General features: G+C 31.7%; 1 protein-coding gene across 1 annotated transcript; it reads left to right on the top strand.

The window, feature by feature from the left end:
* The first annotated feature begins 10,602 nt into the window (after positions 1-10,602).
* LOC139497270 (uncharacterized) lies at positions 10,603-19,245 on the top strand. Its single transcript, XM_071285450.1, has 2 exons — positions 10,603-10,705; positions 16,977-19,245. The coding sequence occupies exon 2, from the start codon at positions 16,990-16,992 to the stop codon at positions 18,820-18,822; it is 1,833 nt and encodes a 610-aa protein (XP_071141551.1). The 5' UTR covers positions 10,603-10,705; positions 16,977-16,989; the 3' UTR covers positions 18,823-19,245.
* Positions 19,246-20,634: the final 1,389 nt, after the last annotated feature.

Here is a 20,634-nt window from a genome sequence, read left to right as displayed (position 1 = left end):
CATAAAGGTCAGCACAGAGTATATACTAAACCAATTAACAAAATGACACTGAGTTCCAATAGCTAGTTCAAAGCTAATTACAGTTGATGAATAAATACTCTTGGCATAGACTAAACTATAAATCTGTACACATCCGATTAGAAACCAGTGAAAAGTGGGTTCAGTGTTATTAGGTCTTTCCACTTTTCTGTGGAAAGACCTATTGTTTTTCTTCTGATTATTTTTTTTTTTTTTTTTCTTCCGCCTAATTTTGTTCTTGCGATAAACATTTGTTTCGCAATATGTCGCTTAGATATTTGGTATATGATATCGAACAGTTTATGCGCTTTTGAAATTTACCCTGTGTAAACGAATACTTTTCTTTGTAGGAGTTATCTCCCCAAACACTGTTTTTCTTGTTAGCGCATCTCCTTCGCAACCGTAAAAGATTATGACAATTTATTTTACAAAATTGCTCGTTATATCCTTCGCATGATTTGTCCTATTTTGACCGAAGCGATATGACCGCTCCATATGAGAGTTATTTCCCCTTATGCATCTGATATAAGTGATATGAATTTCTATCTTATAAATCATAAGTGATAGAGACCTAGGATCTTTTGATTTGAGGTCCTTGGTCCCAAAAAATGAAAATTAGGTCAAGGTCAAAGGTCAAGGTCATATTCTAATATTTGAATTTGGCTTATTTTCACTTATATCCAAAGACTGTATAAGATATCGACAAATTATTTTTACTAAATTGTTAGTTGCGACATGTCGTAAGATGTAAATTTTGATTGCAAGCGTACGTTGAATGTAAAAGGGAGTTTTCTCCCCTCTTGTATTTAAAAATACGCGTTTGGTGATATAACTCATTAACTAAATATAATAAAGACCTATGGTCTTTTGATTTGAGGTCCTTGGTTTATGACCTTGAAACTGATCTCAAGGTCATAGCTTAATTTGACGTTCTAGATTTTGACCTTTGCTTTTATTCTATATGTATACATGATAAAGATATACAACTTTTAGAAAAAGATATCAAACCATTTAACCTTGAAAAAAACAACCGGAAGTGACCTTTTGTAAACCGGAAATAGCTATTTTTTGTACTTTTTAATATAAAAGTATATAGAACCAGATATTTTTGGAATCAGTGTCAAGTAAATATTCAAATATAATCGGAAGTAACATTTTTCAAACCGGAAGTAACAAATTATCTCCCTTATTTAAAAAAAATGTATGGAAACAATATATTTTTGGAATCAGCTTACTAGGAGCTATCATTTGACGATTGAAATGACATTTTAAACTTAGTTTCACAATTTTTCATATCAAAATACATTGTTTTGATGGAAAGACCTTCAATTGTTCTCTGAACAATTGGTTTTTAATTATTATATATTATATTGATGTTTTTGGAGGCGAATTTCCTGGTATGGAACTTGCCCCCTATTGGTTTAGTGTTACAATTAAAGCTCTATTTATATGGTGTGCAAGTACTGAGATCGTCGCTAATTACATGAGTAGTTTATTATTTGATTCAGGAGCCTGAATTTTTATTCTAACATACAATCATTTAACACTCATCATTCTTTTTTTTCTGAAAAGCATTGTTCGATTCTAAATCTTAACATGTTTGTTCAAGAAGAACTTTTTAATACATGTAAAAGTTAATTTTTAATGGCCAAACACATGTGTTTCGAGAATACCTTCTCAACTAAAATTAACTTAAACACAGGGGTAGATTTCTTTCAAAACCCTAGTAAGATTGTGACTATGTTGGTTAATCTAATTCAGAATAGTCTTCTGTTATAGGTTACATACCATCACTATTGTAGAGAATTAGATCTTCGAATTGTAAAATAGCAGAACACAATCTCGGTCTATATCTTTATTTAAATATACAAATTATGAGACAGGAAAGTGATCCACTTGTGATATTATTCTTTTGAATTGAGATAATTATGTATTGTATTGTATTACTTGAACTGTTTTAAAAAATAAAGAACATTTTGTGGATAAATTATTTTTTTTTCAATTTTGGCAAATAAGGGGAAGTAACTCATATTACCTTACTTTTACTACAAAATATTTTCGTGAATTAAACCCCTTTTCGCAAAATATATTTTTGTATAGTTTTAGTATGTTGTTCATAGATAGTAACAGACTTGTTTTTCAGAGAAAACCCTTGTGTTGCAATTAGTTGCAGGTTGTTCACTAACTTGACTAGACTAATAGGTCACCGTACGGCATGAAACAAAGAGCAAAGCCCATACCACATATTCAGCTATAAATGGCCCCGAAATGACTAATGCAAAACTATTGAAACGAGAAAACTAACGACCTAATTTATGTACAAAAAACGACAAAAAAAAACAAATATGTAACAAATCACTGAATTACAGGCTCCTGACTTGGGACATGCGCATATACATGCACAGTAGAGCGGGGTTAAACATGTTAGCGGGATCACATCCATTCTCTTAATCTAGGACAATGATGTAACATAACAACACAAGAACGAACTATACAAATCAGTTGAAAAAGCTCATCAGATCAAAAGCCTTCGAAGCTCACAAAGACCACATAAAAACGTTGCATCAAAACAATACTGAATTTCTAAAGTTTCAAACTTCAAATGACTGTAACATGTGTACGATACCTGATCATGAGCTTCACACTGGTTTTCTAAGGAGTGTTATCATATTTTGATAATATGACTGTAATATATTCATATTAACCTTGTTATACTGTAGAATTGTTAAAGGAGTTTACATCATGTCATCTGATATTTATGATATGAAAATTACAATTTGTTTGTGAATAGTAAGAAACATGTCAACGACTTTTGTTGTTCATTAGTTGTCGTTTGTTGATTTGGTTCATAAGTTTTTCTCGTTTCTCATTTTTTATAAAGATTAAAGATTAGACGATTGGTTTTCCTGTTGGAATTTTCTAACAAGTTATCAAATGTACCAGGATTATAATTTAGTACGCCAGACGCGCGTTTCGTCTACCTAAGACTCATTAGTGTAGCTCATAGCAAAATATTTATAAAGCCAAACAAGTACAAAGTTAAAGAGCATTGAGGATCAAAAACACCAAAAAGTTGTGCCAAATACGGCTAAGGTAATCTATGCCTGGGATAAGAAAATCCTTAGTTTTTCGTAAAATTCAAAGTTTTGTAAACAAGAAATATATAAAAATGATCACATTATTGATTTACATGTCAACACCGAGGTGTTGACTACTAAGCTGGTGATACCCTCGGGGAAGAAACGTCCACCCGCAGAGACATCGACCCAGTGGTGTAAAAAGGTTATTAAAGGTACCATTATAATTTAGTACGCCAGACGCGCGTTTTGTCTACACTAGACTCATCAGTGACGCTCATATCAAAATATATTTAAAGCCAAACAAGTACAAAATTGAAGAGCTTTGAGGATCCAAAGTTCCAAAAAGTTGTGCCAAATTGTTTTTAAGGGTCATTTTGACTTGCTGTTTGGTGTTAGGCAAGGCTCCGTGTTAAATGCAGTGTATTGACCCTTAAATGTTTACGTTATACACATGGTTTATTAGATGGGTGATTGTCTCATTGTCACTCATACCACATCTACCTTATTCCTATATGTTAGACAATTCAAACATTTAATGTCTACAATATTCTAAGGCTTGTATGTTTTGTATCAAGTTTTTCATGAAAGAAAACTGTTGCATTCAACGTACAAGGGAACAAGTAAACAAAGAGTTCAAAGTGGTAAATTTAAACTATTCCATTCGACATTTTTACAGATCTTATCACGCTTTGGCAGACTGTTATGGATTATGTGTTTCACAAATGGCAAATAGTATTTTCCTATTGACAAATTGGATTTGTCATCAGGTTTGTACTTGTATGACAAAAAACACAACATAACATGTGGCACATGTGGAACAGGATCTTCTTATCCTTCAGTATCACTTGCAATTACTCATAATTGCTAAGTTTAAAGTGTTTATCTGTTTATGGTGTGCTCTTTGCTGTTTGGTCTTCGTCCTTTTATGTAACGTGTGTAACGGCATATTCGGCTTTTAAGTTTGACAATACCTTTGCTAACTTCTTCGTCTTTCTAACAAAGAAGTGAGGTTTCCAAAAGTTCATACCAATTTATCTATGACAGTTGGAGGTCTAGTAAAATTCAAAAACATCTAACGAACTTGCATAATACTTACTCTAGAAAGATAATGAATAGCGAATAGATATAGGAAGATGATGTGTGAGTGCCAATGAGACAACTCTCCATCCAAATAACAATTTATAAAAGTAAACCATTATAGGTCAATATTCTTTTACAATATATTACTTTACAGTCATCCCTTCGTAAAGTATACGAACGCCATCAAGAGTTGCTTTACTATTATGGAGTAAATGTTTCAAAGATGATGATATCGGATATGTTTCTTACGTCGTAACTACAATTCCCTCCCCTTTTCATTAATGTGACCTATCGAATAACACTATTTACCGGGTTTGTAATAGCATGAGCAACACGACGAGTGCCACTTGTGGAGCAGGATCTGCTATCCTTCGGGGGCACCTGAGATCACCACAAATTTAGGTGGGGTTCGTGTTGCTCAGTCTTTAGTTGTCTATGTTGTTTCTTGTGTACTATAATTTGCCTGTGTGTCTTTTTCATTTTTAGCCATGGCGTTGTAAGTTTATTTTCTATTTATGAGTTTGACTGTTCCTATGGTATCTTTTGAACCTCTTTTACTCTTCAACTGGTATATTTTGACCCCATTATACTCTTCAACTGTTTCGGTACCTATACATCCCTCGGATTTCAAATGTTTGGCTTAAAGCGTTCCTGATGAAGGTAAATCCAGAAAAGCGCTTCGGACGCATAAAATTATTAAACGTGTTTCTTTTAATTTATTTTAAAGATTATTCAGATTGTCAATTTGTGAACATATCTTTGTACACGTCTTATTACTGTTTGAGCAGTATTACTTCTGAAAACATTTCTCAGCTAACTTTTTCAAGAGAATTTTAACATGTTTGATAAGATCTATGTATTAATTAAACCAAAACCAGGAATCAACGGTAGCGATTATGATGCAATGTTTCATTGCCTTTTTATTTGTGTGTATGAAAGCTTAAATGCTGTCCATTCTGAGCCAGATAAAGTAATATTACATATGGATACAAATGATACAAAATCCGGTTTTACAAAACTGAAGTTAGTTAGCAACTGGTCAATACACGACTAGTGTGAGACTGAGGGAGAGGTCACGTACATCTAAAGTTAACGTTTTAGAGAAGATATGTTTAAAATATTCATTTTTTTTACTTTTATAATGTGTAGCTGACTTTATAAGCACTTTGGCATGTCATTGTTTCAATATAAACATGTACATACATAGACGTTGCCAATTTGTATATGACGTTATCATATTCTGATAACCGCGTTTAATCGGATTCAAAAGGTAATTGCAATATTGAATCCGTTTGGACCAGATTTTAAATCACAAATAGCACAGCTTTTCTTTTAGTGTTCCGTGTAATAGGAATATGTTAAAGAGACAACAGCCCGACAAAAAAGCAGAGACAACAAAAGCAAAATCATTTATTTTTCATCCTGCTTCGGCCTGTTGAAGTTTACTATACTGTATGAGATTTGTTTGTACAAAAACAAATATATTGGAAATGTTTTCTAATTAATATCTTGAAACATAAAATAGTGTTTACAAAATCTCATTCAGATAACCTTAAACCTTCTTTGATTTATGATTAACACATGTGTAAATTGAAAAAGCAACAAACTTAATCACTTATAAAATCATTACAAAAACTCACAATAAAACTGTTTTTCTAAGTTATAGCTCTAACGATTAGTTTATTGAATAATGAATACACACGGTATGAGATCAAGGACACTTCCAAATTGTGCCCCTCTACGTGCCGACTTGTTTCTTTATTATTATGAGGCTGACTTCATGCAGGAACTTCTTAGGAAGAAAGATAAGAGGTTAGCGATATCCTTAAACTCTACTTTCCGCTATACATACAGATGATGTTCTTTCACGTAATTATTCAAAATTTGGTGACTATGTCATATTTGTGGAACGCATCTATCCCATCGAACTAGATATAAAGGATACTATGGATACAGTTAAGTCAGCCTCATATCTGGACTTACATCTAGAAATTGAATGAGGGTCGGTTGAAAACAAAACTTTACTACAAAAGAGATGATTTCAGCTTTCCAATTGTGAACTTTTCATTTCTAAGTAGCAACATTCCAGTAGTACCTGCATACGGGGTATACATCTCCCATTTGATACGATATTCCCGTGCTTGCATTTCCTATCATGATTTTCTTGATAGAGGGTTGCTGCTCACAAGGAAGCTATTAACCCAAGATGATGAAGTTGAAATAATCCCTTCGTAAATTACCTTACGAACGCCATCACGAGTTTGTTGACCGTTTTGGAATAACCGTTTCAAGAATGATATCGGACATGTTCCTTACGTCGTAACTACAATCCCCTTCCCTTTCATGTGACCTACCGAATTAGACTATTTACCAGATTTGCTATCCCATAAGCAACACGACGGGTGTCACATATGGAGCAGTATCTGCTTACCTTTCCGGAGCACCCCTAGTTTTTGGTGGGGTTCGTGTTGTGTATTCTTTAGTTTTTTATGTTGTGTCATGTGTACTATTATTTGTCTGTTTGTCTTTTCAATTTTAAACCATGGCGTTGTCAGTTTATTTTCGATTTATGAGTTTGACTGTCCCTTTGGTATCTTACGTCCCTCTTCCATATATAGTTAAATCTTATAATAATCGAAAGTTGTACTTCCCTTAACACATAAGTCAAACGATAACTCTTGAAATAAAATGCACTAGGTTAATTTTTCTAAATACAATATGGGTTCTTAACTATTTACAAAATACGTGTTTAAGAAATTATACCTTTGTCAGAATACTTTAAAATATCAAATACAATGAGACATCAAATCTGGGACTTCCTGTGATAAAAACATTATTCATTTATTGATGATTTACGAATACAATACCATAACACAAAGCAGAGACAGTCATTATGAAAATTAAAAAAAAGTTTTAGGATTTACAGGACTTGCCATCACATGATGTGTCACATGACAAACAAGATAATAATAGGACAAATAAGCTGAAGCATTTATATAGCATATATGTAGGACTCTAAAGTGCGATGGTACTCTAAAGTATGATGGGCACGCTAAAGTGCGATGGTGTCCGCTAAAGTACGATGGTGTCTCACGCTAAAGTGCGATGGTTGTTTGTTTGCTAAAGTACGATGGCATATCACGCTAAAGTGCGATTGACCAATATGATAAGGTCGACGGTTTAAAACATTTAAATACATGGATTTAAAAAAAAAATAGTCGTTTTGCAAAAGCTAGAATGCTAAGGTATAACATATGTGATAGGATTTATGATTTATCGGTAAGCTTATATAGTGGTAGTTTCTAAATTTATACGACCGACCACATTGTCTGAATACATTAAGTAACATTTATTTGTACAAGGTGTTTAGCTTTATTCTTAAATGCGAGAAAAAGCGATATTCGTCGAGCTTTCTTTTTTCCGTAAAAAAAAGACATGTTATATTTTTCTGCACTTTACAAACTATGTTTTAGCCGACAGTTTATAATTTCCGCTGACAAACATGAACCTTTATTTTCCTGACGTTACTTTTCAATAAAATCGAGAATATTTTAACGGGGACCGCGATGTAAACTGAATTGTAAACAATAATTTTAGTGCATCCGTTCGCTGCCAATAGAAGCAGGATTTACGATACCTATGCGTATACTATTTTCAACCTATTTAGCATCAATAAAGTAAAATGGTCGACTGCAGGACACAAGTCCTTCTTTCGGCATCCGAAATAAATCAACACAGATGCTTCAGCCGACGAAGCACGGTTAGGTCTGAAATTAAATCATGGACATTTGGTTTAAAAGTTGTGAATCAAATGTTCTTAATTTATGTTCCTGCATATACATTTTTGGTTTGTATAAACGACTGTTAACGTCATAATACAAGTACAATTCTCTCGCCTATACTTTCGCGGACCATCGCACTTTAGCGTATGGAGGAATCGTACTATAGCGTAGATCATCGCACTTTAGCGTGACCATCGTTCTTTAGCGTCCCCATCGCACTTTAGAGTCCTACATATATACACAAAATATTTGTGAATTTACAAAATGACATACAGACAGACAGACAAATTATCAGCAATAAAAACATACATTTATCGCTAAAGGTCATACAAAAGTTTAACATCATTATATCCCAGATTATCAATATGTACTCTGTCTATATCCCATTTTTGTTTTCTGTTGTTGATATGGTTATTTGTTTTTATAATGATTATGATTATAACCTAATGTTGCCTACTGTACCCTGTATCCCGTCAATGTGTTTGTATTATCTTTCATTTTTGCTGGTGTGTTTTGTACGTGCGACTATTTGTATCTCTTTAGTTCATTTGACGTGACTCTGTTCTTTTAAAGACCCCGCCATTTTGTTATTGTTCTTTAACATGTCATTTTGTTATTGTTCTGTTATAAATTTAAAAATACTTTGAACGACAAAATAATTTTACTCGGGTAGTCGAATTAATCATATGTGGATTCTTAAATTTTTTAAAGAACTTATGGATGGTTTTGGATCTCTGTCTGTTTCTTTAATTGTTTCTGACATGACTTTTGATTTTTTTGCCCTATTTGCCACCATTCCCCATGTGGGGTTGTAATTTGTTTGAAAGTGCTTTGAGCGACAGAATTATTTTATGTTTCTTTTATGTGACGTTTACATTTTCCGACATCAGACACGAGGGACAGTGAATGTGTTTTTTTTAAATTTGATGGATGCTTTTGTGCTTTTTTGTTTAATATTTGATTGTTTTGAGGATGTGACACAGTGATGAATGCTGTAACCATATTTTGACTATTTTACCTGTTGTGTCTGTTCTTTGCATACCGTTGTAAATATAATCGAATGTGATACGACTGTTATACAAGTGAGATGTTTAGAACTATAAAACAAGCTTCAATCCACCATTTTCTACATTTGAAAATGCCTGTACCAAGTCATTCGTTTGATGTGTTTTGTTTTTGTTTTTTTGTACTTCTTCTTTCTTTTTTTACCATTTATCATTGCATCATGATAATTTAAATATATTAAATTGCACAACTTTATTTTTGAACGTTAATTGAAAAATGTCATGAATTTGGCAAACAGGATCTCCCAAAATTAAAAAAAATATATAGATCACATGGGGAAAAAATTACAGAAAGAAGTATTTTACGCCCCCTTTTTTATATATAAAAGACGAATTTTAGCACCAACACTTCATGTGCTAGTACTTAAGGAAATCCAAAAATCAAACTTTGAAATGGTTTTAATTGAAGCAAATTGTGTATTCAAAACTTTAGTTAACATAAAAACCCGTATTGTATCTTTGATATCATTTGCTGTATGCATCAACCCTAAAATTTCAGTACTGAATCTCGTATAATTGACAATTGTTAAATAATCCTAATGTAATTGCATATAACATGTATAATAGTTTCTAAATTAACTATTAAAAAGATTATACACACTTGTTGACAACGTGTCAGAATATTTTCTGTTAAATCGAATATTTGATAACATAAATTCCTTTTCTAGAAAGTACATGACATATTTTTGTGACTGTAAAGTAGTGTTTAATTTGCATCGTCGTATATGCATTTCAAGTAAGTAATAGTGGCTCCTATAAAAAGTACTGATATGTTTAAAATGAAAAGGTTATAAATGATTGTTTTACTGTTTGAAATAAGAATGAACACAATGTAATTTGGAAATTAGTATGGCGTTTATTATCACTGGACTAGTATATATTTGTTTAGGGGCCAGCTGAAGGACACCTCCGGGTGCGGGAATTTCTCGCTACATTGAAGACGTGTTGGTGACCCTCTGCTGTTGTTTTTTATTTGGTCGGGTTGTTGTCTCTTTGACACATTCCCCATTTCCATTCTCAATTTTAATTTTACAATGTCACATTACTGTAATAAGAGTATTCATTTTTTGCTTTTTGTTGTTAATAATTTGTGAAATATTAAGGTAACATTTATTTCAATAACTAGAAACAATTGAGGCGGTTACAATAGGAAAAAATCAAAATGAATGTTCACAAATTGTGCCAATTCGAAATTCAATGCTCAAAAATTAGTTTGTTTAAACAAATACCTGTATCGTTCTTTTCACCATTTTCTTTTTCTAAATATATTTCATTACACGATAATGTCACTGTTAGAAATCTGTTCATTACTAGCGAATATACAGAATCATGTTATAATTAAGGGGGAAAGTCAAACTAAACTATAATCAACATAGATGATGTTTGAATTTTACAAACGTAAAGTACGCTCCTAATAAGATTAGATATATACGTAAATTATAAAAGTAACTTCATAGTCTATTGCACCAGATATTAAGATCATTAGTTCGTCTTGATTTTTAAATGTCATACGTTTAATGGTGTGTATATATAAATAGAGTGTCCCAGTTCTTGGACATTTTACTTCCCTATGAACCTGTTTGCATTATTTTTCTTAGATACAAACACACAACTAGAGTTGGCGGACATAATTTAATTTGAAACTATATTTTACAATTGTTTACACTGCTCAGTAATTTATGTAAGTACATTGCGTAATGTTATCGTACACATTCATCAATTGATTATGACTGTTTTAAAAAATGAAAGTAACAATCATCGCCAAAACATAACTGAATTATGTAGCGAAAACATAATACTCTCTAGAAAAGGATATTGTTAATGTTATCCATGCCAACCGTCATTTTATATCATTTTTTTTGAAATTTTAGTAGACTTTTAAAATATTTTCAGGAAAATAATTCAAAGGGTTTCAAAATTTATATTGTAAATATACACAATTTCGATATCACAAACTGGTCAAAACATTTACTAAATTTTATCACCGGTATAAGGAAATAATTCGTAAATATAACTCAACATGCAGACATCTTATACGTTCAGGTATTTCACATCCAAAATTTTATGGAAATATTCTTTATAAAGCACAAAAATGTCAGTATTCTCCTCAGAAACTAACAAAACCTTTAAATAGACTTATTAAAAGGGGATATAGTTACGATACTGTTGTCAGGTCATTAAAGATTGCATATTTTGGATTTAACATTGATTCACTGATAGGGTCTTTGCATCGGAACTAAACACATTTATTTCTAAAAAAACAGTTGTTGGCATGACACGGGTTATGTTCTTATCATATATTTTATGATAGTATGATACTAAACCCCTAACGGGAGGGATTGTACCTGATATTCATATGATGAAGACATAATCTTTCAATCAGTTTAATTGAGGTCTGGAGCTGGCATGTCAGTTAACTGCTAGTAGTCTGTTGTTATTTATGTATTATTGTCATTTTATTTATTTTCTTTTGTTACATCTTTTGACATCAGACTCGGACTTCTCTTGAACTGAATTTTAATGTGCGTATTGTTATTCTTTTACTTTTCTACATTGGCTAGAGGTATAGGGGGAGGGTTGAGATCTCATAAACATGTTTAACCCCGCCGCAATTTTGCGCCTGTCCCAAGTCAGGAGCCTCTGGCCTTTGTTAGTCTTGTATGATTTTAAATTTTAGTTTCTTGTGTATAATTCGGAGTTTAGTATGACGTCCATTATCACTGTACTATTATGCATATTTTAGGGGCCAGCTGAAGGACACCTACGGGTGCGGGAATTCTCGCTACATTGAAGACCCATTGGTTGCCTTCGGCTGTTGTTTGCTCTATGGTCGGGTGGTTGTCGCTTTGACATACTCACCATTTCCTTTCTCAATTTTATTTTACACTTCAGATTTTTGCATTCATACCTTCAAACAAAGGAACTAAAGCTACAAATGTACATGGATTAAAATAAAGAATGTCATCTTACATTTTAAAACATTTCAGCCAAACGAAACAATCATGAAGTCGAATAGCACTAATTGAGCCAGATTGTTCAGCTACTAAAATTATGACCACAAAGTGTAATCAATCACTGACGTCCCTGTGTCCTGCTTATTTGTCTGAAAGTTGCTACATGTAATAAAAATAACATTCAACTCCTAAGAGAAAGTTTTTAGCTTTGCAATTATAGCAAAGAGGTAAGTTCAACATACAAACAAAAACTTGTATTTTCTTTTAGGATAGCATTGTTTGTTTTCGCAAGTAACATTGTTATTCAGAGTTTATGTCGTCTTTTAGGGAAAACGGTTGTACTTATTCTGCCATAGGCGACAATATACTAACATTGTCTAAATTTATCACTTCTTATAATTAAAAAACTTTACAAAACGATTATGTGATGTATAAGTACTGTTTTGTTCTGTTTAAAAAAAATTGGTCAAATAGTTTCATGTCCAACTTCCAACGGAGATTGTTAATGTTATCCATGCCCACTGCATTTTATACCAATTTTTTAAAATTTTAGTAGACTTTTTAAATAATTTTCAAGAAAATGATTTAAAGGGTTTCAAAATTTATATTGTAAATATACACACTGCAGTAATTCAAAGATACATAAAACAACATAAAAAGATATAATATTCTTAGAATCAATCCCAGCGTTTCTAAGTTAAATTGCTACGCCTGCCTTGGATTCACAAAATCTTATCCTAAAGCTGGGAAAATGTTATACTATTTTTTTCCCTTTAGTCCATTTCAACAGTTGCCTTATCAAAAAGCATTAACAAAACTACTTATCAACGTAAAATAAAGGCTACCACAATAATATTTTTATAAGTTCTATTCCTACGGTTTTAACTGTTAAACAAAGCTAGGGAAAGTTAAACACATGTACATAATAAAGTTGCACATTTTTTGTAGTCTAATTCAAATCATGGGAAATTGAGTAAAATGCATTACAATGGCTTAATCTGTTTTTTCTTCCCTACACGTGCTGCATATACTTTAAGTAATTATGACCGTATGTAGATCAACTTGATATAAGTTTATCAAAAATGTGAACCATATTGTGAAAAGAAATATATTTTATACCAAGGTACTGTTTTCATTTGTTTTAACACTTATTATTCTAAGCAATGTAATTATAAGCACATTGAATGTGCTCTCCGTCATAATGTTCTTAATAATCGTACAAAATTTGTGCTAAAGACACAAAATCCAGTATTTTGATAAGTTGGTTTTTGAGTCAGAGTATGACAATCTTGCTACAAAGTTTTATTGCCACAACGCACGATCAATGATACTTTCTCTTTTGGTTTTAGTATAAAAATAGACGAAATAATGATATTCCAAACTATTTTTGTAGAAAATAATATTTTGTAAAAAGCGAACATAACCTATTTTTATGGAAAATTGAATAGCACTGGTACGAAATACGCAAATATAAACAAAAAAAGCCTAGATTTTTTCAAAACCATTGGAAAACATGCTCTGTTTTTTTACCTTACTATATTTAAAATCTGTCTTCAACGATTTGGGCAATAACATGCAATATATCTAATGTTTTCATATTTGGTGATATGTAGATATAGGAAGATGTGGTGTGAGTGCCAATGAGACAACTCTCCATTTAAATAACAATTTAAACAAGTAAATCATTATAGGTCAATGTACGGACATCAGCACAGAGCCTTGGCTCACACCGAACAACAAGCTATAAAGGGCCCCAAAATTACTAGTGTAAAACCATCCAAACGGGAAAACCAAACGGTCTAATCTATATAGAAAAACGAGAAACGAGAAACACGTATAAATTACATAAACAAACGACAACTATTGTACATTAGATTCCTGACTTAGGACAGGTGCAAACATTTGCAGCGGGATTAAACGTTTTAATAGTACCAAACCTTCTCCCTTTTTCTGAAACAATAGCATAACATCACAACATAGAAAACACACACGATAAAATATCAATTGGCAGGCCTAACTCAATCACAATAAGCATAAATAACGGCGAAATTATTAACGAAAACAAAGAAAACAGTTATCAAAGGTACCATGATTATAATTTAATACACCAGACGCGCGTTTCGTCTTCATGAGACTCATCAGTGACGCTCAATTCAAATTAGTTATAAAGCCAAACAAGTGCAAAATTGAAGAGCATTAAGGACCCAAAATACACAAAATACACAAAAGTTGTGCCAAATACGAAAAATTCATACTTATATAAACAGGAAATTTACTAAAATGACCAAATAATTGATATTCATGTCAACACCGATGTGCTGACTACTGGGCTGGTGATACCCTCAGGGACAAAACGTTTACCAGCAGTGGCATCGGGCCAGTGGTGTAAATAGTTATCAAAGGTACCAGAATTATAATTTAATACGCCGGACGCGCGTTCCGTCTATTTTAGACTCATTACTTTACAAAGAATCATCCAGTTAGGTTTCAGCCATTTTGAAAAAAAGAGAATGTTGTGAATTCGGTTTTCACTTGATATTAATTCGAAAGGATTTTATTAGGTAAAATTATTTGTTTTAAGTATTAAGAAGAAAACAATTTCACCTTAGTTTGTAACTTCAGAATCAAACACATAACAAACTACTATATATACAATACAATACAAATATGTTTATTATAGTGACATTTTGTATAACAAATTATGTACAATATTGAAATATTTCAATAAAATTACACCCGTCCCAATGGACCTATAAGTCACTTCAAATAGATACTATAGTACTAATTCAGATTGTATAAGTTAAAGGTATACAGCTAAAAATACGTATCGTGTATTCAACTAAATATAGATCAAGTATATACAGCAAAATATAGATATATTGGTGGCCTTGGGTTATTTCTGCTCTTTTATGTCGGGTTGTTGACGTTTTTCCCATTTCTATTCTCGTTTTATAATATTTTGTACTAATATACATGTATAAGGTTCATTACCATATAATTGAAAATGGTATACAAAAAGATGAAGGTCAAAGGTATACTATAAAATATAAGTGTAAGTTATACCAATAAATAAAATTATGAGTCATACAACTGAATATAGGTCAAATAGTTCATTAAATATAGATACAAGGTTCACAACTAATTCATGTAAGTTAAAGATTTACAGCTATAAATAGAGATAAGGTATATATAAGGGTGAATATGGATAAAATGTGCGTATCTAAATAAAGGTATTGTGTATAAAACTTAATATAGGTACAAGTAGTACAACTTAATATAGGTATTATATATGATATAAAATATAGGTATCATGAACATGATGAATACAACTGAATTTGGGAATAAGTTTTATCCATTCGTTTGATGTTTTGAAAATTTTAATTTGCCTTTCGATTACAAACTTTCCATGTTGATGTTTTTTCTCTTATCTGTTTATACAATTCAAAATAGGAATAAGGTATAAAACGTCGTATAGTTCTAAGGTATACTACTAAATATAAGTATAATATATACTACTAAATGTACGTTTTAATGTATAAATATTAGAAAAACTAAATATGGAACAAAAAGTTTACAACTTAACATGGATATAAGATAAACAACTAGACATAGGTATAGGATACAGCTCTAGATTCAAGTATAAGGTATATAGCATAATATAGATAAAAGGTAAACAACTGAATATAGGTATAAGGTTTAAAATTAAATGAAGTAACAAGATACAATTCTATATGAAGGTGTTGAATGTATAATGAATACTAAAAAAATAATAGCTATAAATGATAAAACAACGTAATAAATTGCATGCGTTTCTTGATTCATCTGCATCGGCTGAAGTAAAACTTTATGCTTGGTTTAATGCCATGACGTGGTGACCTCGCTTATGGAACCGTAGAGGGATATTAGATTCTAAATGAGTTGATGACATCACGTTTATTATTATTGCTGACGTCTTCGAGTAACTTTTTTGTATTTCATTGCCTTTATTTACACATAACTAGACAGGAAAAGTCCCGTGTACGCCAAATTCGTTACACGGTTCATTACTGATCCCCACAGGATCTATATATACTTAGAAACATGCATAGGGGGTTCGAACCTTTGGATTTTGCTAACCTTTTATGGGGCCGTTGGGGGTCAATCATTTAACTTATAATGTGATATGGTTGATAATATGAATGATACGGCTATATTACTCACAATGGCACACGAATAAATGGTACAAAAATGTAACTGTTGACAATATAAAACATCAAAGCTCATTTATATTTCAGCTAGAAATATCAGTAGCAGTTACTTTTCAATTCAAATGTCGTATAAAAATCATATATCTTCAACATGTTCAAGTTTCAACTACCTACAGTAATATCTTTAAATGCCTAATAAATATCAGTGAAAATTATATATTTGTTTGCAAATCCTATAAAGAATTATCACTCAATTTATGTCATAGAATTAAGCTGTAAATTTATGATCTCCTGATACTACTAATCTGTTTTTCCAACACGTTTTATTCTAACTGTTGGTAACGTAATAGTTCTTTTTCCAGATATTAGTATCAAAACAATTTTTTGAAAATGGAAGGCAACGATGTTGAATCAAGAAAAAAAACTATTAAAATGTAAAAATTGCAGAATAATACTCAAATTATCGAAAAAAATAATAAACAGTATGTGTAGTCATTTTGTTTTATAAGCTAAATAACCAGAATGTTACTCTTTAATTGCTTAAACTCCCCCATTCATTATATCATTAATTACATTTTCTACTCGTAAACGTTATATAAGTATTTGTTTTCAATATACAACGCGATCATTTTTATAGCATCCATGACGCAACATTGGCTACATACAGTCCGAGTGTTGAGAACATGTTAAACATATTCAAGCATGTTCTGACAAGTTTTTGACAAATAACGTTGTGCCACACTATTTGATTAAATATATTTTCAAAATAGTCAATAACTGGTTTTTGAACGTTTTTCTTTTTCTTTTCTAGATATGTTGCAAATATGAATTTAAAGGACAAAAATCTATCGCTTCAATTATATAATTACTTATGTAACATCGTCGGTTCTGAGAAAGTTGTAAAGACAAGAAGGGAGATATTTTATGCGAAGGACATTGGCGAAAAAACAACTGAGATAACCTTCATAAGTAGTGGTAGTAAAGCAGAGGGTATAGATCTCAAAGGTAGTGATTACGATCAAATGATTCTTTCTAACATTATTCATGTGTATCAAAACTTAAATGATGTCCAGTATGATGAAAACAAAATACAGTTGGTTATGGATACTAACGACACAAAACCCGGATTTACTAAATTAAAGTTAGTTAACGAATGGGTCGATGTGTTTACTGCGATATTCGACTGGTGTGAGACCGTGGGCGAGGAAACGTACATCTCAAGCAAGTTTTATCGGGAACAACACTTAATGAATGGAATGGTTACTCATGGTCCATGTCAATCTACACCAAATGGGGATTACGATCAGGCAGGATGTTTTAGATGTGAAGAATGGATCACAATAGCTCAACCATGGATTCACAGATCACGTACAGCATGGCCAGATAGCATGATAGTTACTGCAATTGTACAATACGGAGTTTTATTTGTTCCTATAGGATGTAAAAACTCACCAAATGAGGATTTACAATGGCGTATATCATTTTCTGTGCCCGAAAAACTGTTGATTCATTCTTTTACCCATACTCAATTATTATGTTATGCCTTAATGAAAATTATATTAAAGGACCTCATCAAACCGAGACATGGTGATCTGCTTTGCTCCTATTTTCTTAAAACGATAATGTTCTGGTTGAGTGAGGAAATAAATCCATCAGGATGGACACCCGATAATATGATTTGTTGTTTCATGGATTGTATCAGGAGACTTATCTATTGTGTAGAATATAAAACATGTCTTCATTACTTTATCCCAGAAAACAATCTGTTTGAAGTCAGATTTACTGTCAATGATCATGAGGCATTACTGGATACACTACGATTTGTTTATGGTTCACCATGGACTTCTGTTTTTCATACGGAAACTTTTCAGAATTACAAACTACAATCAGTAAATTCGCATTCGATGGCACTATCAGCGTCGGCATTATCATGTTTTTCCTATAATAGAGTGACTCATAATCCACTTTCAATTTACAGTCTATTTAAAGGTTTTGAAAATCGCTATAATACTAATTTTAGAAAGGACATATGTGCGTGCACATTATGCGAATGTGCCAGCGTATCTATACAATCGTCTGATTTGGTAAACCTGGAAGATAAGAACAAATCTTTTTACAAACGATACAAGAGATTATTTGTTCTTTTCAAGATAAGTTTACAGTCAAATTCTGTATCCTCATGGTTATTGTTAGCATCTTTGTTTTATAAATGTAAACGATTTCTTGAATGTCTCGATATCATCAACTACTGTTTATTCAGTTGTACACCGCATATGATAGATCTACATCCTGCCAACAGCTTGGCTGAGCAGACTGTTTTCAAACAGATGAAGCAAATATTAGGATTATTGCTTGCGCTCAAACATTTACTAATTGAATATGTATGTTTTCGACATCCGTTTTATCTATTACCAAACGAACTGATGTCTTTAATAACAGACGTAATGCTTCATTTTCCTCCTGTTGTGTACTCGTATGTTCTACAGTTTCTTTGCTGTTATCACCTTGACGATAAAAGAGGGAAAAAAAATGCGCTGGATAATCTAGAACTTACAATAAGGAAACGGTACCTTATTTGTCGCAATAAGATGATTTTTAGAACAGTTTATCAAAGTCTCGATATTGTAAAAACATTAAATAAATATGACAGCATTTGAGGAAGTATTCAAAACCCATGCCGCGTTGTGGAGCTCCCTCTTTAACATCCAAACATTTTGCTGAAAATGAATAAATATGAGTTCTATTGTTTTGCTATTATTTTGAACTATGCAGCAATGTATATATATTAGGGAGGTCAACTCGGCACAACTTAAGTAATCGAGTACTCATTGAATTTATCTAGCGATACTCCAGTTCTTGCTCGAAAAAACATAAAAGTATGCCCTTTTAACGTATTGTGAGTCATATCTTATGGACATAAAACCCTCAATATGAATACCTTGAACTAGACAATAGTCCCTGTAATTTGATACAATAACTGATATAAATGAATAAATATTGTGGTATAATAGCCAGAGAAAAAGTTTATATTTAAAATGAGATTTGAGCAATTCAGACTGCTATAAAAAAAATTACAGAAATGTTTTCTGAGAAGGATAGTATTAACATTCGTTTGACGATATACTATGTTTTATTTTGATAAATTTTTCTGTGTCTAAGTTTTAAATGTTAAAATTTTTTTTGAAAATTTTAATATAAGTGTTTTTTATTCAATTTAGATATATCTATTTCTGTTTAACAGGTCAACTGATAACTAAAAAAAAATCTTATGACGTATTTACTAGGCTTTTTAATAACATTTGATAGTTAATATGACTTTTGAAAGCGATTGTTGAATAAGATTAATTGGATTTTTAACTTAAGAAATAATTTACAAATTAACATGCATTTTATTAGATGTATCTGCATGTTTGGTTTTGATGTTTCCCATTAGTCAAATGTTTGGCTAGGAATTGGTTGCTTTTTAAAGATATTACTTAAATTTACTTGTATATATGTACTGCGTATATCAATGTGTGACACTCAAATAAAATAGATTTATTATCAAAAATAATTGATTTATAATCAATATTGGAGTCGTACAGAAACACACTTCGTGATTAACATACGGGTGATGATTAGAACTTACTTGTACCATTACCCATTATCTGAGATCGACTCAGAATGACATTAATTGTTCTTCAGAAATATTATCTTGTCAAAATTTTCTGGAACGAGTCGATATCTCAATTTTGTTACATAACGGATAGTCTTGTTGATGAAAATGTGTCCTCTTACGGTACAGAGATGGTTGAACGACTAAAACCCAATATACTAAAACTGTAAGCCTTGCAGCGGTGCGCTTGTTTCGAGCCTACCTCTATTCTTGGGAGTTTGAAATTTCAATTAAACGCAAACGATCGAAACGTTCTTTAATTTCATATAGCTCATTAAATGTCATTTACCAAAATATTGTGGCCTTCGGCTGTTGTGAGTTATTTGGTCGGGTTGTAGTCTCTTTGACACATTCCTAATCCCAGTCGGCCTTTTCAGCAATTTTTAAAAATCCAAATATTTCGAAAAGGAGCTCCATAACCTATTAATAATTTTGCTTATTTTGTTTCTTAATTAATGCTTTCCCAAACGAAAAGTATAAATTTTAAATTCTTGTTTTTTTTTAATTTCACCACAAAGTACATCCTTAATAGCTTGAAAAACTTTAAAACATATTAAAAAGGTTGGGCTAAATTACAATCAAATTGTCCTTCAATCTGTTCATTTTTTAAACAAATATTTTTTGGTTAAATTTTTCTCTGAAATAGAATTGAAATATTTACCGTAATATTTGATCAACTGCACTGATAGTGTACTATGGACACATTCTTGTTCAGAACAGTATATTAAATAAACATAAAAGAAGTATTTGTCACAGATTATTAAAGTACTAAGCAATCACTCGTTCGTAGTATAAACATCGAAAATAAAGTAAA

This window comes from Mytilus edulis, chromosome 12 (genome assembly GCF_963676685.1).
Source record: "Mytilus edulis chromosome 12, xbMytEdul2.2, whole genome shotgun sequence".
Lineage (NCBI taxonomy): Eukaryota > Metazoa > Mollusca > Bivalvia > Mytilida > Mytilidae > Mytilus > Mytilus edulis.
The sequence above is the reverse complement of the archived record's forward strand: the minus strand, read 5'-3'. Positions and strand labels throughout refer to the sequence as shown.